General features: G+C 38.6%; 2 protein-coding genes across 3 annotated transcripts in view; both read left to right on the top strand.

Annotated features, from left to right (window-relative positions):
- kdm6bb (lysine (K)-specific demethylase 6B, b) overlaps positions 1 to 6,043 on the top strand; it is a 36,473-nt gene extending 30,430 nt beyond the window's left edge. Inside the window, exon 22 of the mRNA XM_038292201.1 lies at positions 2,664 to 6,043. Coding sequence (XP_038148129.1) covers positions 2,664 to 2,687 — 24 coding nt within the window. The 3' untranslated portion in view covers positions 2,688 to 6,043. The remainder of the gene's footprint in view (positions 1 to 2,663) is intronic.
- An 8,163-nt stretch (positions 6,044 to 14,206) lies between these two features.
- tmem88a (transmembrane protein 88 a) lies at positions 14,207 to 17,282 on the top strand. Of its 2 annotated transcripts, none has more exons than XM_038292245.1 (3): positions 14,207 to 14,594; positions 16,211 to 16,548; positions 16,886 to 17,282. In XM_038292245.1, the coding sequence occupies exons 2-3, from the start codon at positions 16,240 to 16,242 to the stop codon at positions 17,171 to 17,173; spliced, it is 597 nt and encodes a 198-aa protein (XP_038148173.1). In that variant the 5' UTR covers positions 14,207 to 14,594; positions 16,211 to 16,239; the 3' UTR covers positions 17,174 to 17,282. The 2 variants fall into 2 exon arrangements, with proteins under 2 accessions (XP_038148173.1, XP_038148172.1); XM_038292244.1 differs by having other exon boundaries at positions 14,208 to 14,594; positions 16,223 to 16,548.
- The last annotated feature ends 1,289 nt before the right edge of the window (positions 17,283 to 18,571 follow it).

The raw sequence follows: 18,571 nt of genomic DNA, 5'->3' as shown, positions 1-18,571 counted from the left end.
AAACCCATGTGTCCAGGAGAACTGTAAAATAACCACATGAATTCACTACAGTACATCAATAAAAATGCTTAACGTTTGTAATGTTTAACGAAACACTTCACTAATGATGTTATAGCAACTGAAAAAATTAACTTAATGAAAACTGATCATGCAAATAGTTTGTTTACAACAGATTATTTACCCCTGGCCATTATGTTATCTGATCAATATTTTCTAAGTTCTTTTTTTTGGTTTTAAATTTGATTATGTCGTGTGAAAAAAGTATTCGACTATTCATCCTAGTTAAATAAACAGAGATCGATGGATTTCACTCAGTCAGCAAATTTATTCATATCTTTGCAAAGAGAGAACAGTTTATCATACGGCCCTAATTCCACAGCATTCTTCCCTGTTCTGATCTGGGCAGCGTTCGTTCCCCCTTACTTACAACAATGGAAAGTAGTCAGAGTCAAAACAAATTACAAACACTTTGGTTAAACAGTAAAAGGTTATGAATAAACCTTAAGAAAGAATCTGGTTTGTTATGGGAAGAAGCTATGTCTGGTCTACAAATGCCATACTGCAGAGAATGTTGTGACCTTGAGAGTGAAACAGACTGAGTGAAAACTTTTATAGTAAGTAAATAGGATAAATTAATATATAATAGAAGAGAGATAAAAAAAATTCCGACAACAGTCAAAAGATTTCTGACCTGCCTCTCATATTCACATAAACAACCCTCATTTCCTCCTCTACTGTTTTTGGCCACCGAGCTACATCATATCCCCAGTCTGATCTGTTAGACCAGTGTTTTCTTTGGCCAACAAAGAATTTCAAACATCCAGCTGGAGCCTTGTTTGGCTGTCATCATCCTATCTCTCTCCCATCAGTTCCTGTCATATCTCAAGATACATAATAAAAGCACTGAATTCCAGCCTGAAACAGACTCGGTTCATAGATGATCAAACTTCTCCTAAAGGAGAGTTTATCCATCGGTGTGGGGTACTAACTGCTTAGGACGAATCTCAAGTGTCGGTAAAATGGTTTGAACTGTACCAGCAACTGACTGGAAATGTACTCACTGTTCTACCATTCACCTATCCATCTATTAAAGAAGTTCTCCGTTTCACTTGTCTTTCTCCCTTCTATAAAAAAAAACACAAATATTACCATTTCAAGTTCTCCACCGCCATGAACAAGACTGAAGACCTCTCAAACAAGTTCAAAAACTTAGCTTGTTAATGGCCCGAAGGCAAATGAGACTGAAACTAACCATTCACACCATTTGTAACAGGCTACCCTGTATTAAATAGAAATCTTGCAGAGGCTGCAACGGTCCCTTTGATAACAAGGGACCGCCTCAACGTAGTGAGGCGGTCCCTTGTTATCAAAGGGACTTTTACACATAAAAGAGTCAGAAAAGATTTAAGAGTAGGAGCTTTGTTTGGTGGCGGAGACCTTTGTCTCGTTTTTCTGTTTGAGTCTGTTTTCTGTTTGAGTCTGTTTTTTCTGCAAAGAGTGAATACAGACTTAAAGGTATGTTACTAATAAAGTACAATATTACGTTCTTGAATTTATTACCTGTCCAGGGTAACCAAATCCTAGTCAATGATTACTGGAGTTAGGCTTTGGTTCCTCTGCAATAACCATACATAGACAGTGGAGATAGATGGACTGATAACAAAGAGGAGGATTGTAAGGAAGGTGAGGGAGAACCAACATCTAGATTAGATGCTCTGATCATGCTTGTGACCAGTCACCAGCAATACCATTTGTAGCACACTATATTGCTACTAGCAGATGTGATACTATGCTGTGAATGGCATATGTACATTCCTTTCTTAACTTTCCCTTGGAATAAGTATGTATAGATTGCGTAGATCTAGCATTATAGAGAAACTGCATCACCACAGAGAAGGATGGTGGTGGAGAACTTTTAGTGTTTTTTTTTTATTTATTTTTTTTTCTGATATCGAACCATGATAACCTAAACAGGTAAAGTTAATGTGATGAGCCATGTACCATGAAATTTCTTAACATGAACCCTCTTCGCTCTTTGGGAGATGGGTTATTAATCCATCTTCCACCATCCCAAAATGCACTTTCAGAGAGACAAAGAAGTGAATAAAGAAGAGTCAAATTAAAGTGCAGTGGTTTAGCTAGTCTTTAGATTTCAGTTATGCAAAAAGGAGCTAAAACTTGGAATTACCATGAATAACCACTGAAATATCTAAAGCACAGAGTGGTTTGAACCAAAACCAGCTCTAACGTGTGCAAACCTGAAAATTTGACCTCATTTCACCAATGTGATGCTAACAAAGGTTTTTCCATCAAGCTATATTAAACTTGGTGATCATGTGTCTATTTTATTTGATGACGAGCATTTCAATATGCAACTTTAAAAGTATTTAATTTGTCTGCATATTTGGTTAAAGTGATATGTCTCTAACTGCAAAATAAAAAGTTAAATAGACATTGTCCGGCTTTAGAAGTCAGCAGTGGATCAAACAACTTTTTTACCCAATACCTGCACTATAAACCAACCGTTAGAACTAATAATGATTGAAAATGTAAAAAAAATGTGTGCCATTTAGGTGTCAAATCAAATGTATTTCCTATATGATAACCACTTGGCTTTGCGTTTGCATCTGACTTCTTGTTTTTTCTCTGTTCCCTCCACTCAGACCCCTCTGCCTCCTTCAAAGTGAGGACTCCTCCATGTCGCACTTCTCTCAGCCATAACCAAAACTCTAACAGCAGCACAGAAGCCGCCGCCAAGGCGGCCCGCTTCAGCAAACGCTCTCTAAATCAGCCAATCACGTTTACTCAGTATTGTTTACATCACACAATAAGGTATGGATATTCAGCCAATCCAACTCTAGCTCACCGTCTTCCCCATACCACCTGCAGATTGGACGTGTGTTTTGAAATAGAATGACTAGACTGGTTCTTCTCACAGAGAGCATTTAATATGAGTATTAAAAAAACAATGTTAGCACTGATGCCACTGAAATCAGGCTGTATATGTTCAACAGACACTGCTGTGATTCAAAAGCGTCTAGTAGCCGGTTTTATGTATTGATTCAGGTACTTTTATGCAAATTCAGTAGAACTTTTTTACACCAATCTAGTTATTCTATATGTCCATGAATTTGCTGTGATTCTATTGTACCAGCAGGGGAAGTAGCTGATTGTCACATTTGGCATAGTGTTGGTTTCTGTTTTTAATTGTTTTGTTGCTGTATTCAGGTAAACTGATATTTGTAATTCCTGTATGTAAACTCTTTGAGGTGCTATACCAATACTATTATTCTCATTAGATACTTACAAAGTTTTACCAGCCTAGAAGTACACCACATTGGCCTTGTGAACTGTATTTAGAGGTAATTAGCCAATTAAACTTACACACAAATGAGGTTTTTAGTAAATTAAATTAAAACTTTTCTCAGTTTCTCTAAAATACGGGTTTACTTGAGGACTAATATGGTTTCACTCTTAGTTGGAAATCAGCTGTACAGAGATAAAATTGGACTATTTCACATGTTCACTTTTTAACGAGTCTAGCAAAAACAATGGTCAAGGTGATTTCTATAAAACACAGCAAGAAAATCAACATCGAGTTGTCATTTTTACTTTTGGAATGGGGAATATAAGAGTCCCGGTTTTATACCTCTTTTATTGAAATGTTATTGTTTGTAGGTAACAGAGAAAATAAAGAATTGTAAAATGTCAATGAATTTATTGGAGACACAGTGGTGTGCATAGACAGAGATGAAGAGCAGCCGATTTGTGAAAGGTTTTAAACACTGACGCTTATATGAGTAAAATCATAAAATAAGGTCAAATGTGCAAAGATACACGTAATCATATTCTTCTAATGCAAAGACCAGTGATGCCAAACAGATGAACAGCTCCTGCATTTCAGTCTTGGTTTCCGGTCTGGACCTGGACCTGTCCTGGTGAAGCTTAGTGCCACACACTACCAAAGGCTTGAATTAATTAGAATAAATTCTTTAACCGATGATCATGTTCTGTTTTGATCTAAAAGTTTTGACTTGCATGGTGGAAATTCTGCAGTATCATCAGTATCAGTTCATATATATTTAACAAGAAAAGAACAGCCATTTCTAATACTTACTTCCACTTCAATATTACTGTATCTTAACTGATTATACCAAAATCAGTGTTTCCACTGGACAAACTCAACATGAAAACCCCAACTTGATCAGTTAGCCACAAAGAGCTGCTTGTTTCCTGAAACAAGTCACCTATAAGTACAATGGCTTTATCTTTTTTTTTTTTTAAGTTTTGATGCAACCCATGCAGCTGCTGTTTTCAACAGCCTGTTGGTCAATGTGCTAAGCTAATGTTAGCAACCTTACTAATTGTTTATGCATTAGTCGTTGACGTTATATCTTGTTACAAACATTATTACAGTCCCATTTGATAATTTAATCATTCCTTTGATAAGATTTGTGGAATATATTCTCATGCTTCATAAACTAATAAACTGATTGGATTTTTAATGAAAAGCAACCCAAGTTATGTTATGGCAGCAGACAATTATTTTTTATTATGAACGTCAGTGTAAAATGGTGTCAGAAATTCTTAGATTATGAGTGAAAAGCAAAAATACATAATAGAGGAAAAAGACTATTTAAAAAAAATGCCAATTATAAATCAGTTTACACATCTGTCCAGTAAAGAACACAAAAAAAGGAAATTTGAGCAGAATCAGGGGACTCCCTTATACTTAGAACATCTCTGATTATAGATCAGTCAAGACTATTATATATATATTATATTGCAAGTTATGAATATTTATAGATGTACATTTTATTTTGTGACAAAAAAAGTAAATGCCATTTCAGCAGTGCTTTGTTTGTATGAAAAATCGTAACTTCCAAAAGGAAATTCAACTTGATGGTGCTCTTTGACTGTTGAACAGGCTCTTAACTGGTTAATATTTTGCCAACCGCAACAAATAGACATTTGCAAGATGATTATCAGAATTATAGCATTAAAATAAAGTTGTGGTATCACTGGTATGATATTAGTTGTTATGACTTACTCTGAAATGCCAGGTTTCAGGGCCCAGCTCTGGCCTCCATGGTCTGTGCACACCATTTTCTGTACATAATTTATCTGCTTCAGGTTCATTAGAACGTGTAATTTTGTTCTCAGAAATCAGCTTTGTTAATGTAAATTTTTTTTTTTTTTGTTATATTCTAATACATGCTGAAATTATCCTGTTTCACTCTAGTTTAAACGACTGCGATGGGAAAATTCCTCCCACTTTTATACCTCTTTTTGTTGTCAGTTTCTGTTATTCTGATTTCCTTTATGTTGGATAATAGAGAAAATGATAAATTGTAAATGGTGACATTATTTATACTGTAAATGGTGGTTTGCTTAAATATTTATTGCATATCAAAGGATAGTTCACTTGATAAGGGGCTACAAAGTATTTTAAAATTGTAGTATGGTCATAGTGTGTGGATAGGGGAAGTGCAATCAGGGGGAAAGTTTAATATTCATGGTGCTAGACCCCTACTTGCCTCGGTGCCCCCTCATCAAACAGCATATATTGATGTATGGACATAGGATTCAGCTCAACTCCACCATCTGGTGCTTAGAACCATTTCAACACGGTTTACTGGAAATTGAATGATGTCTTTGTACTGTAATTAAGAGAACACAACTTTTTTTTCTTTTGTACTTTTCTTCCATTGTATGAAATACATAATATTGTGTGGCATTAGTGGTTTTATGATAAGCATTAGCTGTAGTTGTTAATATTGACACTTTTGCAGAGACTCTTAGGGATGTGACTTTTCCTGGCTTCGAGGTTCCTGGTGTTTTGTCCTCATTAGTACTTTTTGGAGGATGTAACAATGCTCTTTTTTCTTATTCTTTACACTCATTTGATTTATGCTGCACTCACTGTTTCCAAAAGAAGTCACTTAGAAGAAAACCTGAGCCAGACCTGTCTTAATTCCTCTGTGATTTTTCTGTGACATACTGTATTGTTGTTCAAGAAATTAAAATGTTTTGATAAACCATGCTATCTGTGCCCTTTTTGTTGTTTTACCCGAGATGTTAAAAAGTTATTAGGCAAAGCCTTATTTATTCTTATCTTATAAAGTTTAAGAAAAATTTGTTTTCTTTATGGTTTTCTGGCAGTACCAATATTTTCAGTGCTTGCATACTGTACACAGTAGCTGTAGAGATAGATTAGTACACATAGTTGAAGCAGGAATTTTAAACAGCAGAAACTTTCCGCTGAATTTCTTTCTTCAATTCAATCTTGAAAGCAGATAATTTTATGCTTTGGCAACTGCCAATTTCAAGTTATTTTATCCACCCTTCTTCTTATGCTTATTTTGTGGGGGTCACGGTGGGTGTAAGGTGGGCTACACCCTCGCCAGTCTGTCACAGGGCAACACAGAGACACATAAACATGCAAATGCAAACACACATAAGGACAATCTGGAGATGCCAATTATCATTAAAGTCATGTTTTTGGGCTGTTGAAGGGAGTCGGAGCACCCAGAGAGACCTCACGCATGCACAGGGAGAATATGCTAACTGCATGTAGAAAGACCCCGGTCCGGGAACCCTGCACCCTCTGCAATGCAGCGAAGCTGCAGACTGTTTCACTGTGCAGCTCAAGTTATTTTATCCATCTTTCCATCCTCTCCTGCTTATTCAGTCAGGGTCAGAGTGGGGCTGGTGCTGATCACCGGTCTATGGGTGAGAGGTGGGCTACACCCTTGACAGGTTGACAGTCTGTCGTAGGGCAACATAGAGACACACAAAGACATACAACCATGTGCACACACACTTGAAAAATTTAGAGGTGCCACTAGGGATGGGGATCGTTAATATTTATTGATATCGATACCTTTATCGATACTCCTTATCGATCCGAGTCTTTATCGATACCACTATCGATACTTTTCTGTTATTTGGTGGAAAGACGATGCGACAATATGTTTTTAACAGAACTGGTATTGCTTTTATTGCTTAACAAGTGAGCATAACAAAAAAGTTTCTAGCCTTCAGTAAACATGGCTAATGTAATAGGCCACTTCTAAATGACATAAAACTAACTAGAATATATCAGCAGCACCAAATGAAAAATAAAATGTCATAATGTATATAAATTAAATGAATAATATGCTGTGTCAGAAAAAAAGGAAATAAAATATCAGCCCATAAATTAACAGGTATTTTTTTGCAGAAAAATTAACATGTCTGTCACTTTTCATCAGGTTTTTAGAGATTAGGAAAATATTTATCAAATAAATAATTTTATTTTAAATTAAATGTAATTTTTAATAAATGTTGGCATCAGTAGTTTAATTATATATTGTAAAATAATTACAGCAATATACAACTGTATTACTCATGTTTCTCGCCAAAAACTCAATTTCCCTTTTCTTTACGTTACACTTGAACGCATCATGATAACCTAATTGTCGTTTTACTGAGCCAACCTGAACACATCATCACGCAGCACGTCTGAAACTTTATTTACTTTTTAAGCTAACTAGCTTGTATGCTGCCGATTACAACACGGATTTCACAATTACCATTTTTAAGTGACCAGACAAGCTACAAAGTCTGTGTGCGCGCTAACCAGTGGTTCTCTGAGTGGATGATGAAGACGGGCCCGACTGTGGTGCGGCGGGGCAGCAGCAGGAGGAGGAGGAGTCTTTTCCGTTCAGCCATTCTCGAGTTGCGAGCAAAGTTAACTGCCAGACTTCACTTGTTTTACTTTTAATATCTGTTTGCTTACAATTTCATTCCAAAACATTGGTAGACATGCTGCAGTGATTGGATTGATTAGATTTAAATGCTGTGACGCGACTCGAGGGACACACAATTATGTTACAGGACCTCCGGGAAAAAAAAAAAAAAGACCAGACTCGATAGTGGTATCGATAAGCCCAAACGTTATTGATTTTCGGGTTTTGAAAAAACTGGAACCGGGTCCTTGATAGAACCGGGTTTCGATCCCCATCCCTAGGTGCCACTCAACCTACAGTCATGTTTTTGACCTGTGTGAGGAGCCTGGAGTACCTGGAGAGAAACCATGATTGCGAGAGGAGAACATGCAAATTCCATGCAGAAAGACCCCAGGAATCGAACCTTCTTGCTGCAAAGCAAACTTGCTAAAAACAGCGGGAAGTAATTCTATATTTTTTGTAAATAATACATTCTCCTATAGAAATGCAGCAATGGTTTTATCTGAGAGCCTTGCCCAAACAGTGATCCAAACTAACAAGGGAAAAGTGTGATGTAAAGTTTTAAAACACTGATATAGAAAGAAAAGGAGGTCTGGGAGAAGAAGAAAGCTTTTCAAAACCATATGTCGTATTTATACATCATTAAAGTTATAGTGATTTATTTTAAACAACTTTCTTGGAGGTTTAAAATAATTTGAAAAGCACAATGGAAATGCATTGACACAAAAGTGAGTTACTGATTGGTATAGAAAGTACATTTAGATCACTTTACATGGCAAGGATGGTAGGACAGCTAGTTACTGAAGGAAATTTGGTAGACTATGATTTAAAGGAAAATTCCGGTTTTTAACACTTTTAGCCCCTTTTCTGTAGTGTCCAGGATGAAATCGAATGATCGACACCAAAATTTTGACAATTGGTCCTGTCTCTGCTATTTGGCTCATGCAGAATCCCCCCCTGGCTGCTTCAGAATGGCTTTCATAGTGCATGTCCGATAATGTCCTTAAAACAACCTTAAACGTTCTTTTTTTTTAAATATGCTACTCACCGGGTCGTCAGCGCTGTTCAATGACGTTCCAAAAAAAGTTTCGTGAAGAAAAACGGTTCCTGTCTTGTTTTATTTTGCATTTTGTAAATCCCAGAACTATTTTTTCCGATACATCACAACCGCTTATAAACTTCCGCTTCCCGTTCGAATCTGAAGCGTTGCACACTCCAGACCACTAGTTGGCGACAATGTTTGTACCGTCAAACTCAAAGTCCAATATATCCTCCTCAAAAATCCACCTTTCGTATTCCATTTTCAGAGTTTTTTAAAGTGTTTAACAGAGACGTTAGCACCTCGACGTCGGAGTACACAGAGTGAAGCAGAAACACTTGGGCCTTGCGAAAAGACTACAACTAAGCGTAAACAGGCCCCCTTTCCGTTTCCGGTGGCGGAGGGATATTGACTATTCCAACAGAACTCAATGGGATTTACAAAATGCTAAATAAAACACTACAGGAACGTTTTTTCTTTACGAAACTTGTTTTTGAACGTCATTGAACAGCGTTGACAACTCGGTGAGTAGCATATTTTAAAAAAAGAAAGTTTAAGGTTGTTTTAAGGACATTATCGGACATGCACAATGGAAGCCATTCTAAAGCAGCCAGGGGGGGATTCTGCATGAGCCAAATAGCAGAGACAGGACCAATCGTCAAAATTTTTGTGTTGATCATTCGATTTCATCCTGGACACTACAGAAAAGGGGCTAAAAGTGTTAAAAACCGGAATTTTCCTTTAAAACCCTCAATAGAGATTCTTCTGAAGGTTAATGGCATCATTCATTAGATTAGTTGTCTGCTTAAAGAGTTGTGTATTTTCAAAAGAGCACATTCACACACAGGTTAATTCCTTTAAGGTGCAGGAAAGAAACTGATTCCTGCCATTTAAGTTATAGTGGAGGCAGTGGCGGCTGGTGAAAAATATTTTTGGTGGGGCTGATATAGCCTAGTGTATGTCTCCAACTAATCCGGAATAAGAATTCAAATAAACAATTGGACAATACATACAATTTAACAGTAATGATTTAATTTACTATATAATAACAGTAACAGTGATGATTTGGGTCACTGTGACGGGGTTCTTTGGCCTCCAAGAATCCAGTCTCAGTCGGGTTACCGGTGTTGGTGATTTATTGAGCTCAAAAACTCAAAACAGGGTGCAAAAGAAACTAAACATATACAAGATACTCTGGGCCTCAGCCTCCCTCCAGTTACCAGCAATGTAACAAAGAAACAGAAAACAAAAATTGCCGCTTTTCTTCCCACAGCCCTCATTAAATAGTTTAAGCCCCTCCCCTCAGGCTCTCTTATTTCTGATTTCTTCTCATTAATCAGTTTTGTCCATATATTACCTCCACAAACAATTGATGTACAAAAACAAATAATTTTTACAACTTAATTCTTTTAGACAGATTCATTGACTTATTCAATTACACCAAACTGGGTTTGAACCCAGCAAAGACGCAGCCAGACTGAAGATGACAAGTCCCCGTAGCATAAACACGTACACACACACACCCCACACACCCACACCCCCCACATACCCACACACACACACACACCCCACATACCCACACACACACACACACACACACACACACACATACACACACACACACACACACACACATGGCTAACCCCACTGAAATATTAAGTGTGCACCCTCAATACGCCAGCAGGTAACCAGGAACAGCTTGTGTGTTTTAAGTTCATGGAGCTACTTGGCTCAGCGCGAGTGTATTGGTCCTCACAAACACAGTATAACAGGAATGTGTGTGTGGCGCGCAAAGTTAGAGAGGTTGTTTTAAGCGACGAGGTGGATCACAGTCACAATAACCATGACATGAAATTTTCATATCCTACAACAGGGATGTTCTTCTGGCAAACAGGGTAGATAAATAAGGATCTCACCGAATTTGGTGGAAGCTGCATCTCGTTCGTTACATTCGCCATCTTCCCTCTAATAGGGGGTTTTCAGGTGATGTCACGCTCACGTGACTACTCAGCGCGTCCGCCATATTGGGTGGCAGCCTTAGGCAGTATTGACAGAGAAAAATTGTGAAATCGTGTGTAATTGTTGGTTGCACGGCCCGTGGAGGTGGAGATCAACGCTCTTTCTATCGCATACCAGCCGTAATCGTGAATCAATGTGAAAAAACAAAACAGCTATCTGAACAACGCCGACACCTATGGCTGACACGGATATCCAGGTCCGATTTGGACGGTGTTAAGCTGGAACACGCCAGAGTCTGCAGTGCTCACTTTGTCACAGGTAATTAACTGTCAAGCATTTAAAACATGTAAGAATATATTAATAATAGGGCTTGGGCGTCATGACGTATTACTTTCCGTGGCCGCAATGTTGACCGTCTCCGCCGCCGCTACTCAGACTACTGCCTATGACTACCGCGTACTGGACTCCCTCTCTCAGCCGTGTTTTAATTTGATGAATTTCACCTTAACTTGATTTCAACCAGCGGGAAAAGGCTCTAATATGTGAGAAACCCGGAGGGTTTAGGGAGGTTTGGCAGTAAACGTTACTAACCAAACCTTTGAAACAAATAGCAGCTAGTTAAAAGTACATTACATGCCTGAGTGGTTGTTAGCACTAACGGTTAGCACTGTTTGCTGGCTTTATGAGCTGCAGCTCCTGAACCCATCCATTCGTAAACTGCACATGAGACTCCAAGGACTTGTAGCTTTGGAACTGTTCGCGCACCGCCGGCCGCTAGCCACCTAGCATAGCGAGCCCTGCGTCGGATTGTTTACATTTTTACCATCTTATTAAAACTCACCCGTCCACGTATGATGGCGATTTCCTTCATGTACATCACTTCGACATCTCGTACCCAACCAGATGTGAACTGGTTGTGAGCCTCTAGACCCTTGTACGCTCTCATTTCCTCAAGAGTGTGCAGAGGGTTTTCACTGAACACCGGGTAATGAACTATGTCACCGTGCTCTACATTTGGCCAATCATCTGGATTAGTGCTAAACAAGGCACCGTGGAAGGCATAGGGGTCCATATGGTCGATCACGGAACATTTCCTCAGATATGTTTCATGATCTGGTGGCTCTAGCGTGCTGGCGTACTTATCCATTCGCGACATGATATATTTGATATACGATAATATGCCACCCAAGATGGCGGACCGGCAGCTGGCCAGTGACGTCACTGAAAACCCCCTATTGTCTGCACCTGCGCTTGGGTTCAGAAGCCTGTTAAAGTGCGGTATTTTCAGAGCCCCAAGACCATAAAGTTCCGAGACGCTGATTGGCCATTAAATTCACCTAGCAATAGTACATGATTCACAGATTCTCTGCAAATGTGGGTCTGTCTGATCACAGCCCCCAGAACAGAGACGGTAGGAGTCTGTCTGTGGAAATCCACAAATTAATGACAGTAGATAGGGAAATGTAGTTTATATAATTTGTTTTGCTTATAGGTACACACTCTAGAGAGTAAAACTGACATTTATGAGTTAATTTCTAAAAATATATTTTACGTTTCTCTCTTCTTATCAGGGAGGGCGGTGCCCCAGCGCCCCCTATGGGCCGGCCGCCACTGAGTGGAGGATATTCTTTTTCCGGGTGGATCATCTAGATAAGTGGTCCTCCTAATTGTCTATCATTATGGTGATGTGCTCGTCCCCATTTTCACTTACCAATGGTGAGTCTGACATAATAGAAAAAAATCCTTTGGAAACTAAGCTTGTATGAGGGATACAAACAGCAACTTCAAAACTGAGCATGCATGAGGAGAAATGGGGTCGTGCATGATCTTGTGTGCATATATTAGACATTCCCTCTGTGGAGCGGGTGCAAGGTTGTGCATGTGCATTTTTTTTTTTAAGTGGAGCGGGCGGGTCTTTTAAAAAAGAATGCTAAAATTCTCCACTATACGTTAAAGTTATTCAATAAACTTTGCCTTCATATATTAAATGTTACCCTCTATAGATACATGTCAGAACATCTGTTACTAATGTCATCATTTTGAAAACTATTTGCTTTTTATTTGCATCATGCTTTTATTTTAATAATTTATTCATTTTTGCTCAGGAGTTTTTGACCAAAACAAAAGTGGCTTGGTCTGCAAGCTTTTTAAGAGTTTAGAAGCTTGGGAATATGTTAAGAAGCCAGTATCCCTGTGCTGTTTGTTAGATGGATATTAATAACATGAATTGTCCCATAGAAATGATTTCCATTAGCCTGCTGTACTCGTATCAAACTACACCTGAAGGCCACTAGATGGCTCTGCTGGAGAGACTTACACAGTTGGAGATTTTCCATTCATCTTGCCCTCCAACATATTTTACAAAGATAGCTTCCGGCTAAACTATATCCATTCAGTTAAGAAATATTATCTAAGTTCAAATCAAAACTTCAAAAATACAAATCACTGACACAGTGTTCCACAAAACCCTATGATGGTAAAATAGATGTAACTGCTTCTATACCAGTTCAAAATGCTGAAACTTGATAGCTCCACTGGGAATGACATCCTGACTTCTTCCTTTCTCACAATTCCACGTCAAAGGACATGAGTCTCCCAAACCTGTAGACCCATCCACATCACAAAGTGGACATAAAGTGAGGAAAAAGCTGCGGATATCCTGATTCCAAGGACAGGAAGACCTCTCTTCCTTTACCAGCTCACTCAGAGACTGACATCCTCATACAAACAGCACACACTGTGGCATTGTTGACAGGCAATGAACGCTGCTTCCACATCCCAACCCTGGAGCCTTCATGTCATGGTTTCTTTTGATCATCTCTCCCTTTACTATTAAAGTGTGTATTCTTATTCTCTCCAGGGTCTTTACATAACGGTCTCTGTGATAAATAAATAAACTAAGATCTCTAAACTGGAAAGAAAAAAAGCTGAATTACAGATTTATGCTTTGAACTTAGCCCCTCTGATTTCTTATCAGTCCCATGACGGCACATAACCCCCCTCTAAATTAGCTTGAGCACTCCCCCATCCTCATTTCCTTATATTTGCTGAAAGCAGAGATCTGTTTTTCATCATAATGTCAGGGGCCAAAAATTCTGTTGTGCCTGCATCTTAAGCCAGTGTGGCATGGCCTCTACCTTTCTCTTTGCAGAGTGCAATGTCATTGTAAAGCCTTTGATCATGCCTGAATCTTCCACTGCAAATTAACTAAGAAAAAGCTTCAGCTTTTGCATGAAAAGTAAAATAAGAACTCTCCCAAATTGTTCCCACAGCAGCCTTATCAGTAACTGACAGAGGGAAGGAGAAAGTGCTCAGGGAGAGTGTAAAGTTTCATGTGTTGGGCAGCTTACTCTGACTTCTCTAATCTATCCAAATAAACACTTTACTCCCTCCCTGGTTCCAGGGGTTATCACAGACCCCCTACCCCCACCCCACCTAAGCTCCCAATGCTGCTTTTAACACAGCCCAGCCTGCTCTCACACTGCATTCGCATTTAAGGCAACACAGGATACAGACTCCACGACTCATATCGTATGTTCAACCAGAGTCAGTGAGGAAACAGCATGTCAGGGAAGGAAGCGCAGAAGCTGATGGGAAAGCACACTTTGCTCCCACTATTCAGAGCTTTCTTCTTAGTCCTGTAACTGGTCTGAGGTAGATTTGAATGTTTTCTTTTTTTAACTATAGGCTAACATTAGTTTAGGTAGAACAAGAAAGAAACAGGTTAAGGACTTAAAAGAGGAGTGGAAGTGAACAGATTCAAGATCTGCAGAGAGAGGGTATAAATCAGGAGGAAATTCTTGAAATTCTCCACGTCTGCTGTCGCGTCCAACTGCAGGAGCTTGGGGTGTCTGGGTTGCCATACGGTAAGTACAGAAAGAATGTGATCATTTGTTCATTATGAGATTTCTCTGGAGATAAAGCAGATTTAACTAATAATCACAACAACGCATCAGCAAAAGTATATTTATTCATTTTAGTAGTCTGAGGTAAACTTTGAAGATGGGCAGCAATATCTAAAAGCAATACAGTAAAGTTAATGAAAGAAAAATAAAGATAGTATTTATAATAATAAGGATAATTGATTTACATCTAAATTACAGGAAGAAATCAAAAGTATTCATTTAAATACAAGTCTTAAATGCCTTATCAATCAGATTAAATTATTCCTTTTTTCTTTTATATCTATTTTTGTGAGACAGAAAATGGGTGGAAACAGTATCTGAACACAGATATACATAAAAATAGAACATTATCACATTTCTTATTATTAGCGGTATGTTCTGTTATTGTTGCTTGTGGCTCATTGTTCTGGGTGGTGGTTATCCTGAAGTTTGGGGAGGGTGGAGTCAATGAAGCCTATTTCCTCCACACGAAGCGCCGTGCATTAATCGGTGTTGACTTTCCACACATTTCATCACACTATTTAAGAAACTATAACTTAATGGCTCAGCCTTTCATCAGGGCTCTCTGTAATCCGTGGTTGTAGGAAACTGCAACATTACAGGGCAGAGAAGTCTTTTTGATCAAAAGAAAATGGAAAAGATTGTTTATTGAGATGTATTGGGTAAACACGGGAGGAAACCTTGCAGGCCCCTAATGGCCAAGTATTCATGCTGCAACTTCAGCTGCATCCCTGATCAAATGCATCTGGATCAAATTGCTGAATTATCCTCTCAGCATCCTATTAAAGTCTGACTTTGCTGTAGGACAGTAGTCCACTATAACTGGACATGAGACCCACTTATTGTCAGGGATTGGTGGAGGTTTTTGAGTGCCCAAATGCAGAGATGAAGAGATGAGTTTGCTGATTTATTTAAGAATCCCACAGGTAACTGAAGCAAAGTCCAAAAACAAAAAACAAAAAAATACTTAAAACCAAAAAATCAGCAAACAAGAAAACAACAAGAAACCTTCAATGAGAAACTGCACAGGTGGTGTATATATAGGGAACAGAACAAAGAATGGCCTAATGAGCTGATATGGAGCAAGTGTGAATAGAACTAACTACAGTAGAAGGGAGCCGAGGGGAAAGGAAGCAGGCAAAACGGGGCAACAGAGAGTAACACAATAATACAACACTGCCAGAAAATAACTAGAAAAAAACATAATTAAAAAGAAACTAAAAATAAAACTGAACAGGGGGCAGAACCCTGACACTTATCTGGAAGAAGATGCTCTCTTCAGTTGAAATTTGTACTAAACTTTTTGGCTTACCTACAAAATGCTGTGTGTTGTATAAAGCTAACCCTACATATCAACCTAAAAGCAGCATCTCCAAATGAAACTGTGGTTTAAGCATCAAGCAGTGAGGATGTTTTTTGTTTTTTTTTATCGTTTTATGAAATACAGAGGGGATGAAAATGTATACTTTTGCAAGATAGTGTAATCTAAAAAAACTTGTTTCAAAAAGCAAAAATAAAAAAAATAATACACACTTCATGTTACAGTTATTTCAACTGAACTGGAGTGACGCTGTTAGTTTTTCCTGCAGGATACGCATCCAAGACAATGAGTCTGTCACGGAATGGGACGCTGGAGAAGACGGTGTCTGATCACGGCCATTCTGAAGCTCGCTCCTTTTCCAGAGCGGGGTCAGGGGTCGTGGTGCCGCCTCCTTACTCTCTGGGTGGCAGTGAAGCTGCAGACGGCCCCCTGGAGCTTAGGGGTTCTCTAGACTGCTGGGCCTGCTCTGTGCTGGTGACTGTACAGAATCTCATCATCGCTCTCATCAACGGCACACTGGCCAGTGTCATCTTTGGCGTCATCCTAACTCCTGCTCTGGCCATGATCATATTTGGCTTTCTCTGCCATTCCACAGTAAGACTTTAAAGTATAAATGTGCAATAACACGTCAGAATTGTCTTAAAATGATGTTGCCAGATGCAAAGCAGATAGAAAGTATCGGGGGGTGTTTTTGCAGGGATTTGACACTGTTTTCTCAAATCACACCAGAACCTTCTGGAGCTTAACTTCAGCTGTTTTGGGGCTCTAACATGCAGCTCATGTTTCTTTGCACAGCGGATTGTCAGCTAAATAAAATAAGCTAAAGCCAAAGCGAGAATTCCAGTGGATTCGCTTGCATAGTGTGTTGACAGAGTGAGGGATGCATTTGTTGCTCCTACACCTTTACCTACATATCATATCTCGTCTCCAGGTGCAGCCCCATGGAACATCTTTGTACTGCTCAGACCTGCTGGACGACACCAGCTGTGTGGCTCTGCTGGTTGTTGGCTTTCTGCTGTTGACACCTCTGCTGGTGCTGGCGCTTGCCGCCTACTGCCGCCTGGCTCGGCACCTTCAGCTCGGCATGTGCTTCATCCCCTACAGCCGAGCCGTCTACAAGAACCTGCCCACCTCACGCCAGCGGGGGCCCAGTGCTGGAAGCTGCTGTGGCCAAAATGAAGGGAAAGAAAGTGATAGGAAGGGCAGCGTTTGGGTTTAGGGGATGCAGAAAGATCAGTGATGTTATTCTGAGAGAAAGCGTAATTGAAAACCCCAAATATCTCATCTTTTATATTGATACTTTGTTATTGTTGAGTGAGAGGTTTTTTTTTTTTTTGTATTTGCAGCGTTGCTTTGGTAGACTGTTTATGGAAAGAATTTTACTACTGTTTTACAATAAAATCAACATTTATCTGCACTGAGTTTTATACAATGTCTAGGCATTACGTTAATGCAAACAGTTTACGAGTTGACGAGCTTGAATTCAAGCAAAATCTTACAGATAAAATACAGCATGCTTTTTACTGATTTCACAAAACTGCTTGATCAAAACATAATTTGGATTATTTGCTAACCATAGATCAGTCCCGTCCTGTGTTTATTTTAACCCAACAGGGTTAGGTTATAGGTTTGACAGGACATCAAACCAATTAACAGTTTAAAGTATTTACTGTAGGTTAAGAAAAGAGTAAGAATAACACAAAAAAATTGAATAGTTATTTGTAAACTGTTCTCATCCAACTGCATTAAAAGTAACTACAATTAATGAACATAAAGGAAAGAAGCACAAAAAATTGACTTTTGGAGTGTTAAATATCAGTAACAAAATTCATATTCATATTCTACCTACAGATTAGGAACTATAGAAATATTTTATTTACTACTTATTTTTTTATTTCATTTTGGTATTTGCTCAAGGCACAACCACAAATTTCTGTTTATTAGTTTAAAATTTACTAACACTCGTATTTATCTTTTCTAGGTAATACTGTTACAGAAGAAAGTCCTCCTATAGCTATATGCTGTTGCCACTGCCATATTTTTACATTGGATATGGTGTGTACCAGGGGATGTGCAATTCTAGTTTATCCTACTAAACGTTTGGTTTTGTACATTGGCCAGGAGGCTCCGTTTTTTTTTCTTCTCATCCTACCTGACCATCCTTTTTTATATATTTGCTTTCTGTAGTAACATTTCCCCACCCGTATAGTGGATTTATACCAGAGTTACCATAGCCCTCCAAGGTTTTACCTTGATTTATACTTTCATTGTATCTATAACCATTATTTTGTCATTTTTCATGTGGTTTATGTGTAAAGAAATAGTAATTATACTACTAATAATAACATTGACAGGAGCTATTATTTCTTTATGTATGCCTGGCACAACATATTACAGCATTGACTTTTGTGGTTGCAACATGGGAAAAAGTAAAACAAAAAGATGTATATACCAAAGATGAAAGGATGTGGATACTTTTGCCAGGCATTGTTTTTTTGTTTGTTTTTTTTTATTATTTTTTTTATCCCACACAGAAATAAAATAATTTTTATTACTAACCACAAGGAAATGATTCTTAGAAAAAAAGATACTGTTTTCAAATCCAGAGAAAAGGTAT

This window comes from Cyprinodon tularosa, unplaced genomic scaffold (assembly GCF_016077235.1).
Source record: "Cyprinodon tularosa strain WSP-4 unplaced genomic scaffold, ASM1607723v1 ctg31, whole genome shotgun sequence".
Lineage (NCBI taxonomy): Eukaryota > Metazoa > Chordata > Actinopteri > Cyprinodontiformes > Cyprinodontidae > Cyprinodon > Cyprinodon tularosa.
Note: the sequence above shows the minus strand (reverse complement) of the source record. Positions and strands in the feature narration are given on the sequence as shown.

Bases quoted from the DNA above. Each gene is read 5' to 3' on its own strand.
- tmem88a (XM_038292245.1), top strand. From the start codon at position 16,240: ATGAGTCTGTCACGGAATGGGACGCTGGAGAAGACGGTGTCTGATCAC. The intron at 16,549-16,885 runs GTAAGACTTTAA...TCTCGTCTCCAG, and splicing joins GCTTTCTCTGCCATTCCACA to GTGCAGCCCCATGGAACATC.